At 37.0% G+C, this 16804-nt stretch overlaps 1 protein-coding gene across 1 annotated transcript in view; it reads right to left on the reverse strand.

The window, feature by feature from the left end:
- KIAA1328 (KIAA1328 ortholog) overlaps nucleotides 1-16804 on the reverse strand; it is a 292039-nt gene that overhangs the window by 166666 nt on the left and 108569 nt on the right. The window contains exon 6 of the mRNA XM_023510175.1: nucleotides 3257-3384. Within this exon, the coding sequence (XP_023365943.1) occupies nucleotides 3257-3384 (128 nt within the window). The remainder of the gene's footprint in view (nucleotides 1-3256; nucleotides 3385-16804) is intronic.

Below are 16804 nucleotides of genomic sequence, written 5' to 3' on the forward strand. Positions count from 1 at the left end.
AAAAAAAATGAATGTACAATGTGTTCATCATTGAGGCAAAGCAAAAAGGAGCCTTGGGAGACAGCAAGGAAAAAATTCTCCTTGTAAACAAAGCAATTTCTTTTCAAGGAAATGGTAGAAATCAAAAAAGGAAACCAAACACTAGGCCATTCTTCTTAAGAACTGTAGACTTAATAAAACTATAAGCAAAACTTGTGATGTGAGATTTAAGCCAGATGGCAACCAATAGAAAGTCTTTCAAAGACAAAGAATACATCATGAAAAATGAACTAAGCCACCTCCATCAAAAAACCTGAAGGTGAGATTTAAAAAATATATTTTGAAAATACAATTTTATGTTTTACCTGATACTGTGGCTTCTTAGAAAGAAAACAGTCTGCCTCTATCTCTAGCATGTTTCTGCTCTGGTGTTCAAAAACCTGTGTCAGATTAAGAGCTAAGGAGAGTTAATTATAGAAACAAGAACATCTAAAGCAAATATTCCATACTTTTAGCTATCTCAAGTTTTTCTTGTATTTCTTTCTTCAACAATCTGTGGTGCTAGACAGGCTGGGTCCATGTCATGGCTTTGTCAGCTTACTAGCTGAATGACCTGGTCAAGTCATTCATTCATCCCTGTGGTCCCTCTGTAAAATGTAGATAATAATCTACCTTACCTTATTGATTTAAGTTTTAATGGTTTAACATGTGCTATAGTAACTTGTCATAGTACATACAAAGTATATGCCATATAAATATTTGTTAAATAAAAATAAATAAAAAAGGAAATATTTATTAAGCCAAGCCCTATATTAGGCTCTGAGTGTATAAACACCGATGCAACAGAATGCCTGTTTACGAAAAAGCTTGGTGAGGGAAATTACAAAATAACAAGAAATGTGCTATTCCAGACATGGACACAGTCTACTTGTGAGTACATAAAGAGGACATTTAACTTGGCCACAAGCTACATGGGAGGAGGAAATAGAATCAGATCAGCGTCCTCATTCATGTTCAAAGTCTTCACAAGAAGGCCCTTCCTACAAGAAATAGACTTGTTGGCCAAATATACCCAAGTCCTTGAGGAGTGAAAAGAAAGTGCTTACCCCTGCTCAACTGAGAGAAGCCTATCATAAAGAACAAATCAGACAACATAGAAAATAAAGACTACCTCTACTTGCTATTCAAAAAGAAAGTTATTTTCTTCCTCCAGGCCCTGTCAAAGTCTACAAATGTCCCTCAACTTTGTTTCATTTTTACTGTTTGTATGGTATAATCTAAAACTTGACCACTAGGTACTTCCGGAAAACATGTTTTAAATTTTTCTCATCATTAAGTCAAAGTGAAGATCGAAGTGTTTCTTTTTGAGGGATATTCCCTCCATGTGCTTGGCCAACATTCTCATTCTAATACTTGGGATTGTTTTAGCTTTTCCTTTCAAGGTTAAGAAAGGCAGTGTTAACTATGGTTCTTCTCTAGTGAAAACTCCAAGAATCACAACCTAAAAATAAACCACTAACACCTGGAAAAGTTTTATTTTCCCTCCATTTCAGAAGTAGATAGAAAAGGGTTGGCTTTCTTATCTACGATGTCTTTAGGGACCCCCAGTGACTGCTTCTCCCTGTCAGTCTATCCCCTTAAGGTTTTCAACCCCAGTGAATGAAAAGTTGCTCTGCCCTCACTCCCATACCCCTGGCAATGGGTTGTCCTTCAGCTTTGTGCCCTTTTCACATACCTATGTCATGTGGAGGGAGGAAGCAGAAATGCACAATCTGAGGACAGAAATTTGATCTTCATGCTATCATTTTCTCTAGCCTGCCCCAAAGCAATAGGCAAAGGTCATCTTAAAACTGCTTAGCTAGGCATTATGGCTGGTACCTGTAGTCCCAGCTATTCAGGAGGCTGAGGCAAGAGGATTGCTTGTGCCCAAGAGTTTTAAAGTTGCAGTGAGCTATGATGCCATGGCACTCTACCCAGGGTGACAGAGTGAGACTCTGTCTCAAAAATAAAACAAAACAAACCCTGCTAGGCGGTACCTGTGGCTCAAAGAGTAGGGCACTGGCCCCATATGCTGGAGGTAGTAGGTTCAAACCCAGCCCTGGCCAAAAAAAAAAACCCTGCTAGATTTGTTTTCAATGTGTCAAAGTCATATAAAACAATCAAGAATAGATACTACCTTTCTCTGCTCCCTTTTTATAAGCTACATTTTCAGAAAACAGAACAAAAGAAACTATTTCAAATTAGAATGCAAGCAAACCATTTATACTTTGGCTAATCCTGAAAAATTTTGTGATTTCAAAAAAAAAATATGTTTAGTCTCAGCTATATGACATTCCAACAAAATATTCATTTCATTCTTCCATATGTGTTAAACTTTATGTCCAAAACTGTAGTTCCCTTAGCCAAACTCTAATCCATCAGGAGCAGTTGTTCCTAGGTTGAATAGCAATGGTGTTGTATAAAAGGTTTGCAAAAAACCTGATCTTTGGAAACTGACACTATTCAAAGGGGAGGATAACACTGTAGTATATTACCATATTTTGATACTTAGTATGAATGACTCTGAAAGAATATGGTTCTTTCAACTATGTTTTAATATATAAAGCTTATCTTCATCCATTTGAAGATTAACTCATAGGTATGAAAAGCCACATGTATCGTGGCTAGAGGGCAAGAAGTATGTCTTTAGAGCCTGTTTCACGTCATAACTGGCAGGGTTCTGAACCTTTATTTATTATATAATATATATCACCTGGTATACATATGCACACGTATGTAAGTATTTACATATAAATATTCATAAATGTGTGATTAGTATGTGAATATAAACATACTCAAATATTTTAATTTTGTCCAAGTAAAGTTTGTACATGTCACCAAGTCACTTCTATTATTCTAAAAAATTATCAACACGAGTTAGGAAACATTTATTAGTGTTTTCCAGAAAGACAATGAGTAACAAACAGCCCATCTGATCTTCTTCCTTAAGTAACAGAGCAGCGAATTTTCTTTACTATTCCTGCTGTGCTTTTCTATCATACAACCCAGAGCTTCCCCACTGACTGACCCACAGACGCTTCAGGTTAATCATTCCTGACCTCTGGGCCCCAGGATAGGAGAGGAAGGGAAAGAGGAAGGTAAACAACAACAATTCAATCACATTCTGTATCCGCATGTTGTAAAACAGTATTATATACTGTGAGACAATTAATATAAAAGACAAATGACTCTTCTGATACCGTGCTGATCCACTAAAGGCAAGAACAAAGATGCTTACCTGCTGTTCCCGCATTCTAGCAGCACCAAGTTCTGAGAGAGAGCTGGTGAGCTTCTCCTGCTGTTCTGATAGATATTTCTGATAGAGGCTTAGAAGTTCTTGGCATTCTCTGTACTGTAGCTGAAGAGGTGAGATTGCAAATTAAGGGAAAAAAACCTAAAAACCTGATTCAATCTGCATCCACCAGTGTTGCTTTCGGAATTCCAATAAACAAAACCAAGACAGGAAGGCAGTGATATTTAGTGAGAGAGTAGGTAAAAATAAAATCTTCAGACGAAAACAGTACATGCATCCCCCCTCCTCAAATCATAAAACAATAATTCACAGAGTAGCTATAGTCATTCCATTTGAAAACAAATTTATCTCTCAATTCATTAAATTTGAAAACAAAAAACAAACACAGAACCATGCAAAGGAACTCCTGCCTCACACTATACAAAAAACTAAATGAAAACAGATTGTCTGTATGTAAAAATTAAAACTATAAAACATGAAAACACATAAAATTACATTTTTGTGACCTTGGATTAGGCAACGATCACTTAAAAGTACAAGCAACCAAAGAAAAACTAGGTAATTTGGACTTCTTCAAAATTTAAAACTTGGGTGGGTGCAGTGGCTCACACCTATAACCCTAGCACTCTGGGAGGCTGAGGCAGGAGGATCACTTGAGCACAGGAGTTTAAGATTGGCCTGAGCAAGAGGGAGACTCTGTCTGTATAAAAAATAGAAAACTTAGCTAGGCATAGTGGTATGTGCCTGTAATCCAAGCTACTTATGAGACTGAGGCAGGAGAATCTGAGTTTGCAAGTAGCTATAATGACGCCACTGCACTCTACCCCAGAGACTCTTGTCTCCAAGGAAAAAATTTAGAACTGTATGCTTTAAAGAATACGACGAAGAAATTTAAAAAGACAACCCCAGAACGAGAGAAAATATTTGGAAATCATATGATAAAGGACCAGTGTCCAGTTATATAAAGACAACATACAACTCAACAATTAAAAAGATGGTTGACCCAATTTAAAAAAGGGCAAAGACTTTGAAGTGACATTTCCCAAAACAAACGACCAAGAAGCACAAGCCACTCAACATAATTAGCCATTAGGGGAATGCAGATCAAAAACACAGTAAGATACTACTTTACATCCACTAGGATGGCCAGAGTCAAAAAGACTTACAATAACAAGTGTTTATGAAGACATGAAGAAAATGGAATCCTCCTATATAGCTAATAGGAATGTGAAATTGTGCTGCCACTTTGGAAAATAACTTGGTAGTGTTTTAAAAAATTAGACATAGATATACCGTATGACCCAGCAATTCCACTTCCACGTATATAACTATGACAACCAAAAACATATGTCCATGCAACAACTTATACGTGCATTTTCAGAACAGTATTACGCATAGTAGTAGAAAAGTGAAAACAGCCTACATGTCCACCAACTGATAAATGAATAAACAAAATGTGGAATAGCTTGTAATTAAATATTATTCAACCACGTTGTACTACTGCTACCTAGTACAACATGGATGAACCTTGAAAACATTATGCTGAATAAAAGCCAGACACAAAAGGATTTATATTACATGATTTCATTTATATAAAATGTTCAGAATAGACAAATCCATACGGACAGAAAGTGGGTGCTAGGGGTTGTGGGAAAGGACATTGGGCGTAACTGTTAATAGGTATGTAATGAACATGTTCTGTATTGTCTGCAACACCTTTGGGAATATACTCAAAACCATACAATGGTGCACTGGAAAGGGAGAACTGTATTGTATGTGAATTGTATCTCAGTAAAGCTGTTATTAAAAAATCTAAATCCTGAGTAGAAGTGATAACTTCTGGTAAAAATAATTACTGCCAATTTACACAGAAAGTTCATAACTATATTAAACATAAAGGGATTATAATTTGGTATTTGCTTTGTTTTGCATAACATCGGTGAAGTCAATATTTCATTAATAAAACCATCATCAGAAAATTTTCTGCTCATAGACCTCCATATATTTTTTATAGTTTTATATAAAGAACAGGACCTAACCTGGGGTACCCTCGCTCATAACTCCTAAAACTTGCAGGTCCTCAAGATGAAAATACTAAATAGGAAAGGCCATCTAACTTCATAGATTAGATAGATGCCTGGGAGATAGTTCTCTCCAACAGAGAGTTCTGCTCCTTATTTCTTATTGTGGTAATTTCCTCCCCTGACTCTTTAGTCCTTCAGATCATTTCTGAATCTCTCCCTTAACACTTACTTATGTATGCTCTTGGTGTAAGAATTCCTGTCCAATGGGATTATTCTGTATAAATGCCCTTGCAACAGGTCATCATGATTATGGGTGGGAATAGCATTTCTTAAATGTCAAAATGGTGACTGATTTCAGTATTCCTTAACATTTTATAACCTAATCATTGCTTCTGGGCAGATTCTTGTTCTAATAACTTTTGCCAATCATGACTGCATAAATAACCAATTACTTCATTATTCTCATTATTAACCTTTAACCAAAAAAAAAAAAAGAGCCAGAGATGGGCCAAAGAAGGTGGTTCCCCAGAAAAGGGCAGGTTACTAAGCTTAGAGAATACATTAATTAGAAGAGCCCGTTGAATGTTAGGCATCTTTAAAAAAATAACAACAACAACACTATGAACAGTGGTCTAAATAAGCTAATAGGTTTTCAAAGTTCAATCTGTGTCAGCCCAGGATGGTTTTATACTTCCACACATTTTGCCAGCAAACTGCAAGAGACAGAAATGATTTGTGGTGGTCCCAGGAGTCTCTGCCAGCTATTACGTATATAAAAAGAATTTTTTATTCTAGCTGTTACCATAGGCAGTAATTTTTATAGTATGTGAACATATTAGCCTGGTCACAGAATATGAATTTTACTCTGGAAAAATCAAGCACAATTATACAGCCTAGGAGTTAAATGTCAGCATTTGAGACAAATTATAGGCAAATTCATTTAAACACATGCTATGTGGTGGAATATAAAAACAGGTAGTCCTACGTTCATCAATTTTTTATGTCTTTCTTGATACAACAGATTTTAAAATGCTCCCCTTTTTCTTCCTCCCTAGCACAATAAGATTTCAACCCTCCATCAGGAGAGAGGGATTTAATGTGGGTAAAGTGTTCTCTTCATTGATTTGATTTGGGGGGTACAACGAAAGAGAAGATGTATTTAACTCAACCATGGCCAACTAACAGAAAAGAGCAAAATAGATGTAGAAAACCAAACCACCACATGAACACAACGCACTGGGGTCTGCCCAACCCCCATTTACACACGGAGAGAGATAGCAGTTATCATAACCTCTTTAAACCAAGAAGTCTTCAGAGGATAATATAAATATCAATTAGTAGTAAACAAAATCACATCAAAACCTAAACACTGAATTAATTAATTAGATGAAATGGCTACAGGAAATGGTAATCTGCAATGCTCAAAGTCTTCACCCTAAAATTCATTATATACCAGAATGAAATTAAAGATCAAACATCAAATGAATAAGGAAATGAATGAAAGAATAAAAACTCTGTGTGAGATAAAAGTCAGAAGTGAAAGGAGGAAGGACTAGAAGGCAGCCAAAGTAGAAAGAGATTAATCTTAAGCCGGAAGAATTCCTCTGGCCTGGAGGAGTCCACCCTCACCATCCCTCCTCACCCTTGTCTCAGATAGTAGGGATGCTTCTATCTGGCACTTTGTAATCCTAATCTAATACAGAAGCAAATGAAGGGAGGCCTCTGTGAGAAAAGTAAAGGTGAATCATTTAATTAAAAAAAATCCACCTTTCTTAGAATCAAATCTCATTGGAAAAATGGCCGAATACCATTCTGGGGTAGGGAAAGTACAAAGTGAACTTGAAACACCCTGTTGTGCTATAATGCAAAAAGTGTTCAAAGGCAGATGGGGGTTATCACAGGAATAGGAGCTAGGCTGAAGGGGGAATCTCATTAGCCAAATATAGGGCAATTTCAGCACTAAAGTAAATAATCACTCTAATTTATAGAAAAATAATTTTCCAAAAAGAAAACTGAATAAATAAAAATCTACTATTTCATAGTGATACTTCAAAGGGGAAAAAAGAATGTAAGGGAGAAAAAGTGAAGTACTTCTTCAAAAAGAAAAAGCCTGGGGAGAGTGCAACTTTAGATAGAGATGCTTTGGGAGCATCTAGTGAACATGGCCAACAGGGGACACTTAGATCCTTGGGCGTGGAATACAAAGAAGAACACTGAGTAGAAATAAGAGATTTGGGGCTTAATCATTTTATACATGGTGGCTAAAGGCATGAGAGAGACTGTCCAGGGAGTACATAACTTGCTTTGTTCATTCACTGATTTGTTCATTAATTCATTCAACAAATAAGCTGTGTGGGAGGTGGAGCAAGATGGCTGACCAGAAGAATTGTTCAGCTGAGCTCTCCTAGAATGACTGGGACAAAAGAAAGAACCCAGTCATACCCGATGAGGGTACCTTGCCTGGAGTTGTAGCTCAGGGAGCACAGCAAAGAGGTGGTGAGCCGGAAACAGTATGTGATCTGGACCAGTGGAAATCTGATGCTTTAGGCAAGTGATTGAGACCCACTGGTATCAGTCGCCCCCTCCCCACCAAGATCCAGGATGGGAGGAAGCCTTTCTGGAGTTTTTGCTTTTAGGGGGAAGCAGTGCATTGAGTAGAAAACTTGGAAGAGGGGGTGGACTTGAAGAGTATACAGCAACCAGATTTGAATACAGGTTGGAGTGGATTTGCCATCAGTTTGGTGGATGGCAAGTCAGCCATACTACGAAGGTCTGGGTAGCCTGGGGGTTGCCACTGTGGGAACATCATGAGAAGGTCTTAGCAGGAGGCTAAAGCATGGCCATCTTAATTTCACCTGCCAGGATCAGAACTCTACTCTTGAGATAGGCTGAGGGACTCCTGTACCCCATGGAAACTGTTGTCAGGGGACACTGTGAGACCTGCCCCTGAAGGATTCTGGAGAGCTTTAAGATCCCAACTCTGTGGGGTCTGAATGTTGAGGAAACAATCAGGTGATCATTGAAGGCACCTAAGTTAGGAATAAGGACCACAGAGATTGCTGGCTCTGTTCTTCATCTCTTAAAAAAAACACAGTACCATGAGGAGCTCTGGTCACATATTGCAACATATATTCCTATTAAAGTTGGTCCCTTCTGCTACATATAAATTTTTTTTTAGTTTTTTATTTCTGTTTTTCTATTTTTCTTTTTTTCACTTTCTTTTTTCTTTATTTTTCTTCCTTTTCTTCTCTATATCGATAGGTAGCTGCAGTTTGGGGCTATTTGGGCTTTTCTTGTTTTGTTGGATGTTGTTTTTGCTAATTTGTTTGGTTGGTTCTATTCTTAACTTCCATTTTTACTTTCATCAAGAGCAAAAACTCCTGGCCAGGCATGGTGGCTCATGCCTGTAATCCTAGCACTCTGGGAGGCTGAGGCAGGTGGACTGCCTGAGCTCAGGAGTTCGAGACCTCAGAGCAAGACCCTGTCTCTAAAAATAGCTGGGCATTGTGGCAGGTGCTTGTAGTCCCAGCTACTTGGGAGGCTGAGGCAAGAAAATCACTTAAGCCCAAGAGTTTGAGGTGGCTGTGAGCTGAGATACCACGGCACTCTATCAAGGGCAACAAAGTGAGACTCTATCTAACAACAACAACAAAAAAGCAAGAATTCTTGAATTTTTGGTCACAAGGAAGACTTTGGCTATGCTGAGGCTGGTAAGAAGCTCTTGATTTTGTGGAACCCTTTCAGCCCAGCTCTTGAAAATCCTTGAATTACAGGAGTGGCCTTAAAACTGTGCCAATCAATACCATTTCTTCTATCACTCTCATTCTCTCTTCCTATTCTCATTCACTTCTGTTCTTCAATTCTTTCCATTCATCCCCCTTCCCTTTTTTCTTTTTCTTTCCTTTGTCTCCTTCCTTCTTTTTCCTTCTTTGTTTCTTTTCCTTTCATTTTTCCCAGCTTTATACCCTTCTCTTCCTTTTGACTTAAGTGCCGAGACAAGGTAATTTGAAGCAAAGAGGAAATGAGAAGAAAAAAGGAGGACACAAGGAGGTAAGTAAGTAGAAAGAACATATGAGGATGAACAAACAGAAAAATTCGGGCAACATGAAAAAATCAAAACAACAACTCCCCCAAGGCACCATGAGGCAACTACTGCAGAAGACTCCATCTATAACAAATTAATGGATTTGATAGAAAGAGAATTTAAAATATGGATGATAAAGACAATAAAAGGAATGAAAGAGAAAATGGAAAGACAGAACCAAAAGACAGACGAGACATATGTAGAATATAGAAAGGATATGGCACAGCTTAAGGAAATGAAGGAGATGATCAGAGAATATAAAGATGCAGTGCAAAGTATCAAAAATAGGTTAGACCATGGAGAAGAAAGAACCTCAGAGCTAGAGGATAAAGTTTTCGAGTTAGCCCAGATAGTCATAGAGAAAAGAAGAAGTGAGAAAGCAGAACAGACACTTAGAGAACTACAAGACTCCATGAAGCATTCAAACATATAAATAACAGGGATTCCTGAAGGTGAAGTAGATTGTCTCAAAGGAATGGAAGCCCTACAAGAGATGAACATAAATGAAAACTTCCCGAGTTTTACTAAAGATCCTGACACACTCCTTTCAGATGGATATCGAACCCAAGGTGATCTCAACTCAAACGGAACTTCTCCAAGACACATTGCAATGAACCTGTCCAAAGACAAGATGAAAGAAAAAGTGTTGCAAACAGCCAGGAGTAAATGCCAACTGACCTACAGAGGCAGCACCATTAGGATGACAGGAGACTTTTCAACTGAAACCTTTCAAGTCAGAAGAGTGTAGTCATTCACCTTCAAGATTTCTAAACAAAACAATTTTTAGCCCAGAATTCTATATCCTGCTAAAGGAAGCTTCAAAACTGATGGAGAAACCAAATCTTTTGTGGATATACAAACATTAAGGAAATTTGCCACAACATGACCAGATCTATAGGAAATACGCAGACCTGTTCTCAACACTGACCACCACAATAGGCCACCAGCAAAGTAAATACTCAAAAGCTAAAGGAAAAAACTTAGCTTCCACAATGGCACAAAGGGTAAAACTACACAGTGGACTTTCACAAAATAAGATGAATAGAATTCCACCATATTTATCAATTCTTTCAACAAATGTCAATGGACTGAATTCACCACTGAAGAAGCACAGGCTGGCTAATTAGATAAAAAAGCACAAGTCATCCATATGCTATCTCCAGGAGACAAACCTAGCCTTGAAAGACAACTCAAGACTCAGGATTACAGGATGGAAAATAGCATTTCAAGCAAATAGAAATCAGAAGCTAAGGAATATACAATTTCCTCTTCAGCTTGTGGTACATACTCCAAAGTCAACCACATCCTAAGATACAAAGCCTCAGCAAAATTAGAAGAATAGAAATTGTACCTTTTATCCTAGACCACAAAGCAACAAAGGTGGAACTCAACTCCAACAAAAATGTCCATCACTACACAAAGACTTAGAAATTAAACAACGTTATACTAATGATAGCTAAGAGGAAATTGTTTAACTCCTCAAACATAACAATAATGAAGACTCAAGTTACCAAACCTGTGGGATATTACAATAGCAGCGTTAAGAGGGAAAGTTATCACATTAGATACATACATTCAAAAAACAGAAAGAGAGCACATCAACAAAATCATGAACCATCTTATAAAATTGGAAAAAGAAGAACAATCTAATCCCAAACATAGCAGAAGAAAAGACATATCCAAAAATCAGAGATTAATGAAACTGAAAACAAAAGAATCATTTATAAAATTAATAAAACAAGGAGTTGGTTTTTTGAAAAAAAAAATAAAATAGATAAACCTTTGGCCAGACTAACTAGAAACAGAAAAGTAAAATCTCTAGTAACCTCAATCAGAAACAATAAAGAGGAAATAACGACAGATGCCACAGAGATACAAGAGATCAAGACCTGCAAGAAATTCTATGCCCAGAAATTTGACAGTGTTGAGAAAATGGATCAATACCTAAAATCACACCCTCTTCCTAGACTTAAGAAGAAATAGATCTCTTGAACAGACCAATTTCAAAAACTAGAATTGAAGAAACAATAAAAAAGCTCCAAACAAAAAAAAATCCCCTGGTCCAGATTGTTTCACACTAGAATTCTATCAAACCTTCAAAGAAGAGCTTATACTCATACTGCAGAAATTATCCCAAAAAAATTGAGAAGGAAGAACTATTCCACAACACGTTCTACAAAGCAAACATTACCCTGACACCAAAACCAGGAAAAGACCCAACTAAAAAGGAGAATTTCAGACCGATTTCACTAATGAATATAGATGCAAATATTCTCAACAAAATCCTAGCCATTCAGCTTATCATTAAAAAATCATTCATCACAATCAAGTAGGTTTCATCCCAGGAATGCAAGGCTGGTTTAACATATACAAGTCCACAAATATAATTCACCATATCAATAGAAGCAAAAACAAAGGCCACATGATGTTCTCAATACATGCAGAAAAAGCATTCAGTAAAATTCAACATCCTTTTCTAATTAGAACACTTAAGAATTTAGGCATAGGTGGCACATTTTTTAATTTCTTAAACTGATCAAAGCTATCTATGACAAACCCACAGCTAATATTATACTGAATGTAGTAAAACTGAAAGCTTTTCCACTTAGAACTGGAATCAGACAAGGTTGTCCTCTATCACCATGACTATTCAAAATAGTGCTTTAAGTTCTAGCTCATACAATCAGGCAAGAGAAGGAAATAAGGGCATCCAAATGGGGGCAGAGGTGGTCAACCTTTTGCTCTTTGCTGATGATATGATCTTAGAGAAACCCAAAGGTTCAACCACAAGACTACTGGAAGTGATCAAAAAATATAATAATGTCTCAGGAAATAAAATCAGTGTCCACAAATCAGTAGCCTTTGAATGCACCAATAACAAGAGGAGAAGATACTGAAGGACACAATTCCCTTCATGGTAGCCTCAAAAAAATGAAATTCCTAGGAATATACCTAACAAAAGAGGTGAAGGAACTCTATAAAGAAAATTATGAAACCTGAAGAAAAGAAATAGCAGAAGATACTAACAAATGGAAGAACATACTGCACTCATGGCTGGGAAGAATCAATATCATTAAAATGTCTATACTTCCCAAAGCAATCTACAGCTTTAATTCCATCCCCATTAAAATACCATCACCATACTTTCAAAATTTGGAAAAAATAATTCTTTGTTTTGTATGGAACCAGAAAAAACCTTGTATAGCCAAGGCAATTCTTAGTAATAAAAACAAAGCTGGGGGTATCTCACTACCAGACTTTAGGCTGTACTAGGAGGCCACAGTGATCAAAACAGTGTGATAATGGCACAAAAATTGAGACACTAACATTTGGAACAGAATAGAAAACCATCAAATAAAACAATCTTATAGCCACCTGATCTTTTATAAACCAAACAAGAATATACGCTGAGGAAAAAAAATCCCTATTCCATGAATGGTGTTAGGAGAACTAGATAACCACATGTAAAAGACTGAAACTGGACCCGCACCTCTCACCATTTACAAAAATGGATTCAAGATGGATTAAAGATTTAAACCTAAGGCATGAAACAATAAAAATCCCTAAAGAAAGTGTGGGGAAAACACCTGAAGATACTGGCCTGGGGAAAGATTTTATGAAGCAGACTTCCGTGGCAATTGCAACAACAACAAACATAAGCAAATGGGACTTAATTAATCTGAAAAGTTTCTGTACAGCTAAGGAAACAACAACCAAAGCAAACAGACAACCTTCAAAATGAAAAGATATTTACATATCATGAATCGGACAAAAGCTTGATAACTAGGATCTATAGAGAACTCAAATTAATCAACAAAAAAAGACCAAACAATCCCTTATATCACTGGGCAGGAGACATGAATAGAACTTTCTCTAAAAAAGACAGATGAATGTCTTATAAACATGAAAAAATACTCATTGTTCCTAATCATCAGAGAAACCCCGATCAAAACTACTCTGAGATATCACCTACCCTTGCCTCCATGAGAATGGCCCACATTACAGTTTCAAAGCTGCATATGTTGGCATGGATATAGAGAGAAGGGAACACTTTTACACTGCTGCTGGGACTGCAAACTGATACAACCTTTTTGGAATGAATATGGAGAATCCTCAAAGAACTCAAATTAGATCTCCTGTTTGACCCTGCAATTCCATGACTGGGCATCTACCCAGAAGGAAAAAAAACATTTTATCATAAGGACATTTACACTAGACTGTTTATTGCAGCTCAATTTACAATTGCCAAAATGTAGAAACAACCTAAATGCACACCAATCCAGGAATGGATTAACAAGCTGTGGTATATGTATACCATGGAATAATATTCAGCCATTAAAAAGATGGAGACTTTACATCTTTCCTATTAACCTGGATAGAACACATTCTTCTTAGTAAAGCATCACAAGCACGGAAAAGCAAGAATCCAATGTACTTAGTTCTAATATGAAGGCAGTAGATGAGCTAATACAAGGGGGGAGGTAGTGGAATGAGGCAGCAGAGAGAGGGGAGGATAGAGGGGAAGCGGGGACATGGTGTATGGCACACCTCTTGGAGGCAGGATACAAGTACAAGAGGGATCTTATCTAACAAATGCAATCAGTGTAGCCTAATTGTACCCTTAACAAACCCTAAACAATAAGGATTTAATTAAAATTAATAAAATTAGATGTATTAAACAAAAAGAAATGCAGTCAACGTAACCTAGTCATTTCTACCCCCATATTAATCTGAAATAAAAAAAAATATATATATACAAAAAAAAAGAAAGAAAGAAACTCTATAAGGTCAGGAATATTTGTATGTTTGTTTGCTGCCGAATTCCTTAGCCTACATAATACTACATGCTCAATAAATATTTATTGAATGAATAAACTTACTGAATACACTAATATCTGTGACTGAGCTGGATGTTAGACATACAATAACAAGTAAGGCATCACTATCTCCTGCAAGGGGCAAGGAAGGCAGGTCATCAAATGCAAAGAGGAATAAATGACTTAGGAAGCATCATACAAGTGCTTCCTAAGAGGACCTCAGTGACCACGGAGCTAGGGATAGCCTCCTGGGGAAAGTAATATTCCAACTGTGAGAAGAGATGAGGGCCACTGTAACAGCAACGTGTAAAGAGAAGGCAGAGAAGAAGGCATTAATAAAATTTCGATGTAGTCAGCTCTGTGCACTGCCACAGAGAGGCCACACCAGTTAAAGAGAGAGACTTGAGAAACTATAGGCAACCCTCGCCAGAACACAAGTTTGACGTCACTTCAGGGTTCACCATTATCCCAACTGTTTTAGTAGGTTCAAAGTAATGCTATTTCCACGTCAGGAAAAAAAGCTTCAGAAAAGAAAGCTGTTTTATCCAGGGCTACCCTGAGGTAAGACCATCTGGGTCCAACTCTAATGCAGTCCTTTAGACATAAGACTCACAGGGAAATACAGAACCCAAAGATTATCACTGTAACAGGTACTCCCTTCACTTTGTGTACCTGCATACTACACGACACAGAAAGAGAGCATATACTGTCTGCCTGCCCCCAAGCCTAAGAAATTGCTCCTTGTCCTTCAAAAGTTAGTTTTTATGTTATCTCTCTCTCTAAGCTTTCACTGACCTCCCAGGCAGAGTTAAGTCTTAAGTTTTTCTTACCTTAGAAGATTTTCCCATCTTGAAACAAATACAGTTTCTGACCATGTCATACTGCTTACCTCACAATCATTTCCTTTTCTTATATGCTTTGAAAAAAAGGATACATTTCCTGAACTAAATACTGAGGTCCAAATTACATATCTAGTTTGTTTCTCAGTGATAACATATGCAAACGAAAACAGATTATTAGTAAAAGAAAATCTCATTCCAAAACGAAGTAGTTAGCAGATGTACACAAGAATTTCACATAAAAGTTTACACCCGTTTATCAAGTTGTGATCTACACGAGAGTATAACCCACTAATGTAAGTCTGAAATTTTCCATTTAATTAAAAAACAAATTTATGGAAAAATAAACGCAAGGCTACATTGATTTTCAACTTCCAGATGACAGTAATTGGTTAGTGAGGGGGAAGAAAATCTCAATGTGCAGGACACTTACAGAGGAAAACGAGAGTCAAACCACACACTCAGTCTCTACCAGACTATATTCATTCTTGCTGATCATGAACAAAAACATGAGCCATGGGAAGATACTGAATGAGATTGTTCCTACCTTGTTTCTCACACAACTGCAAAACAAGATGGGGCAGAAACAGACTCAGAACTCAGAGGCTTTAGATTCTGCCTTTTGCTCCGGTCATCAAACTCTATGGTTTTCTAGCAAACAATGCAGATTTTAGGTTTATTTCTCCAAATTTAAAAGTAAGGAAATTTATTTAAAAGTTCATATGAAGATATCCTTAAAAACTATCAATGAAGATATCCTTACAGGCTATCAATGTACTAAATTGAGCAGAACTTTGATTTCATATTTTTATAGTTTTCTTTTCATATAATACTCAAAAAGAATATGCGTTTTCAAGCATTCACTGTAGACACTAAAGAGAAGGTTACAAACATTTCTATTGAAAGCCATGCATTTTCTCTTGCTTCTAACCTTCTCAGAAATTTCTCTTTTGTTTAAAAGTTCTATGTTTCAGCTAGATCCCAAGGAGAAATATTTTCCCAAATTAGAAAAGCCACTTTAAATCAATTCAGCTTTTTATGAGTTACAGGAACTAGCCTAGAATTGCAGAAGAGAAAACCCACTATTAACACATCCCTCACCCTCAAAGTCTCTTTATAAGGTGAACTGCATAACAGTGATTGACACCTGAAAATTTCCAATTTCGAAAAGGGGAAATTCCTGAAAATAAAGACCACTGAAAATGGTCTGCACACTAAGTTCTCTAGACATTGAAAGGCTGATCCGTGAAGTTGTGTGAATGGTGCTTTGTGAAGCAGAGCTAAACACAGCAAGCTGGGGCCTACCAGCTCCAGCCATGAGGAACAGACTGAAAGCTTCTTAAAAAAAGTCATTTCATTCTGCAACCTATCTTCAAGCAGAGGAGATTCACCCTTGCCAGTAAATTTAAACCCCTCACGAGCTATCGACCTCAATATATCTGACACTTGTGTCTCTTCATACTCCTATATTTGTCTACTTGAACTACTTATCCTGCTATGTATGCAAAACAACTCGTTTTCTTCTTTAAAAAGCAGCAGTATTCTAGGTTTTCGGGGTAGTATAACCTTTCTATTGTGGCTAACAGAAGTATAGATAGATAGAATATTCCTAATCCAAAAATTCAGAATTAGAAATGCTTGAAAAAATCTAAAACTTTTGGGGTACTAACATGACATTCAGAAAAATTCTTATTGCAGCATTTCATATTTTATGGATTAGGGATGCCCAACTGGTAAGTATATTGTAAATATTGCAAGATATAAAAAAA

This window comes from Otolemur garnettii, unplaced genomic scaffold, assembly GCF_000181295.1.
Source record: "Otolemur garnettii isolate 467f Iridium unplaced genomic scaffold, OtoGar3 scaffold00012, whole genome shotgun sequence".
In the NCBI taxonomy this organism is placed as follows: Eukaryota; Metazoa; Chordata; class Mammalia; order Primates; family Galagidae; genus Otolemur; species Otolemur garnettii.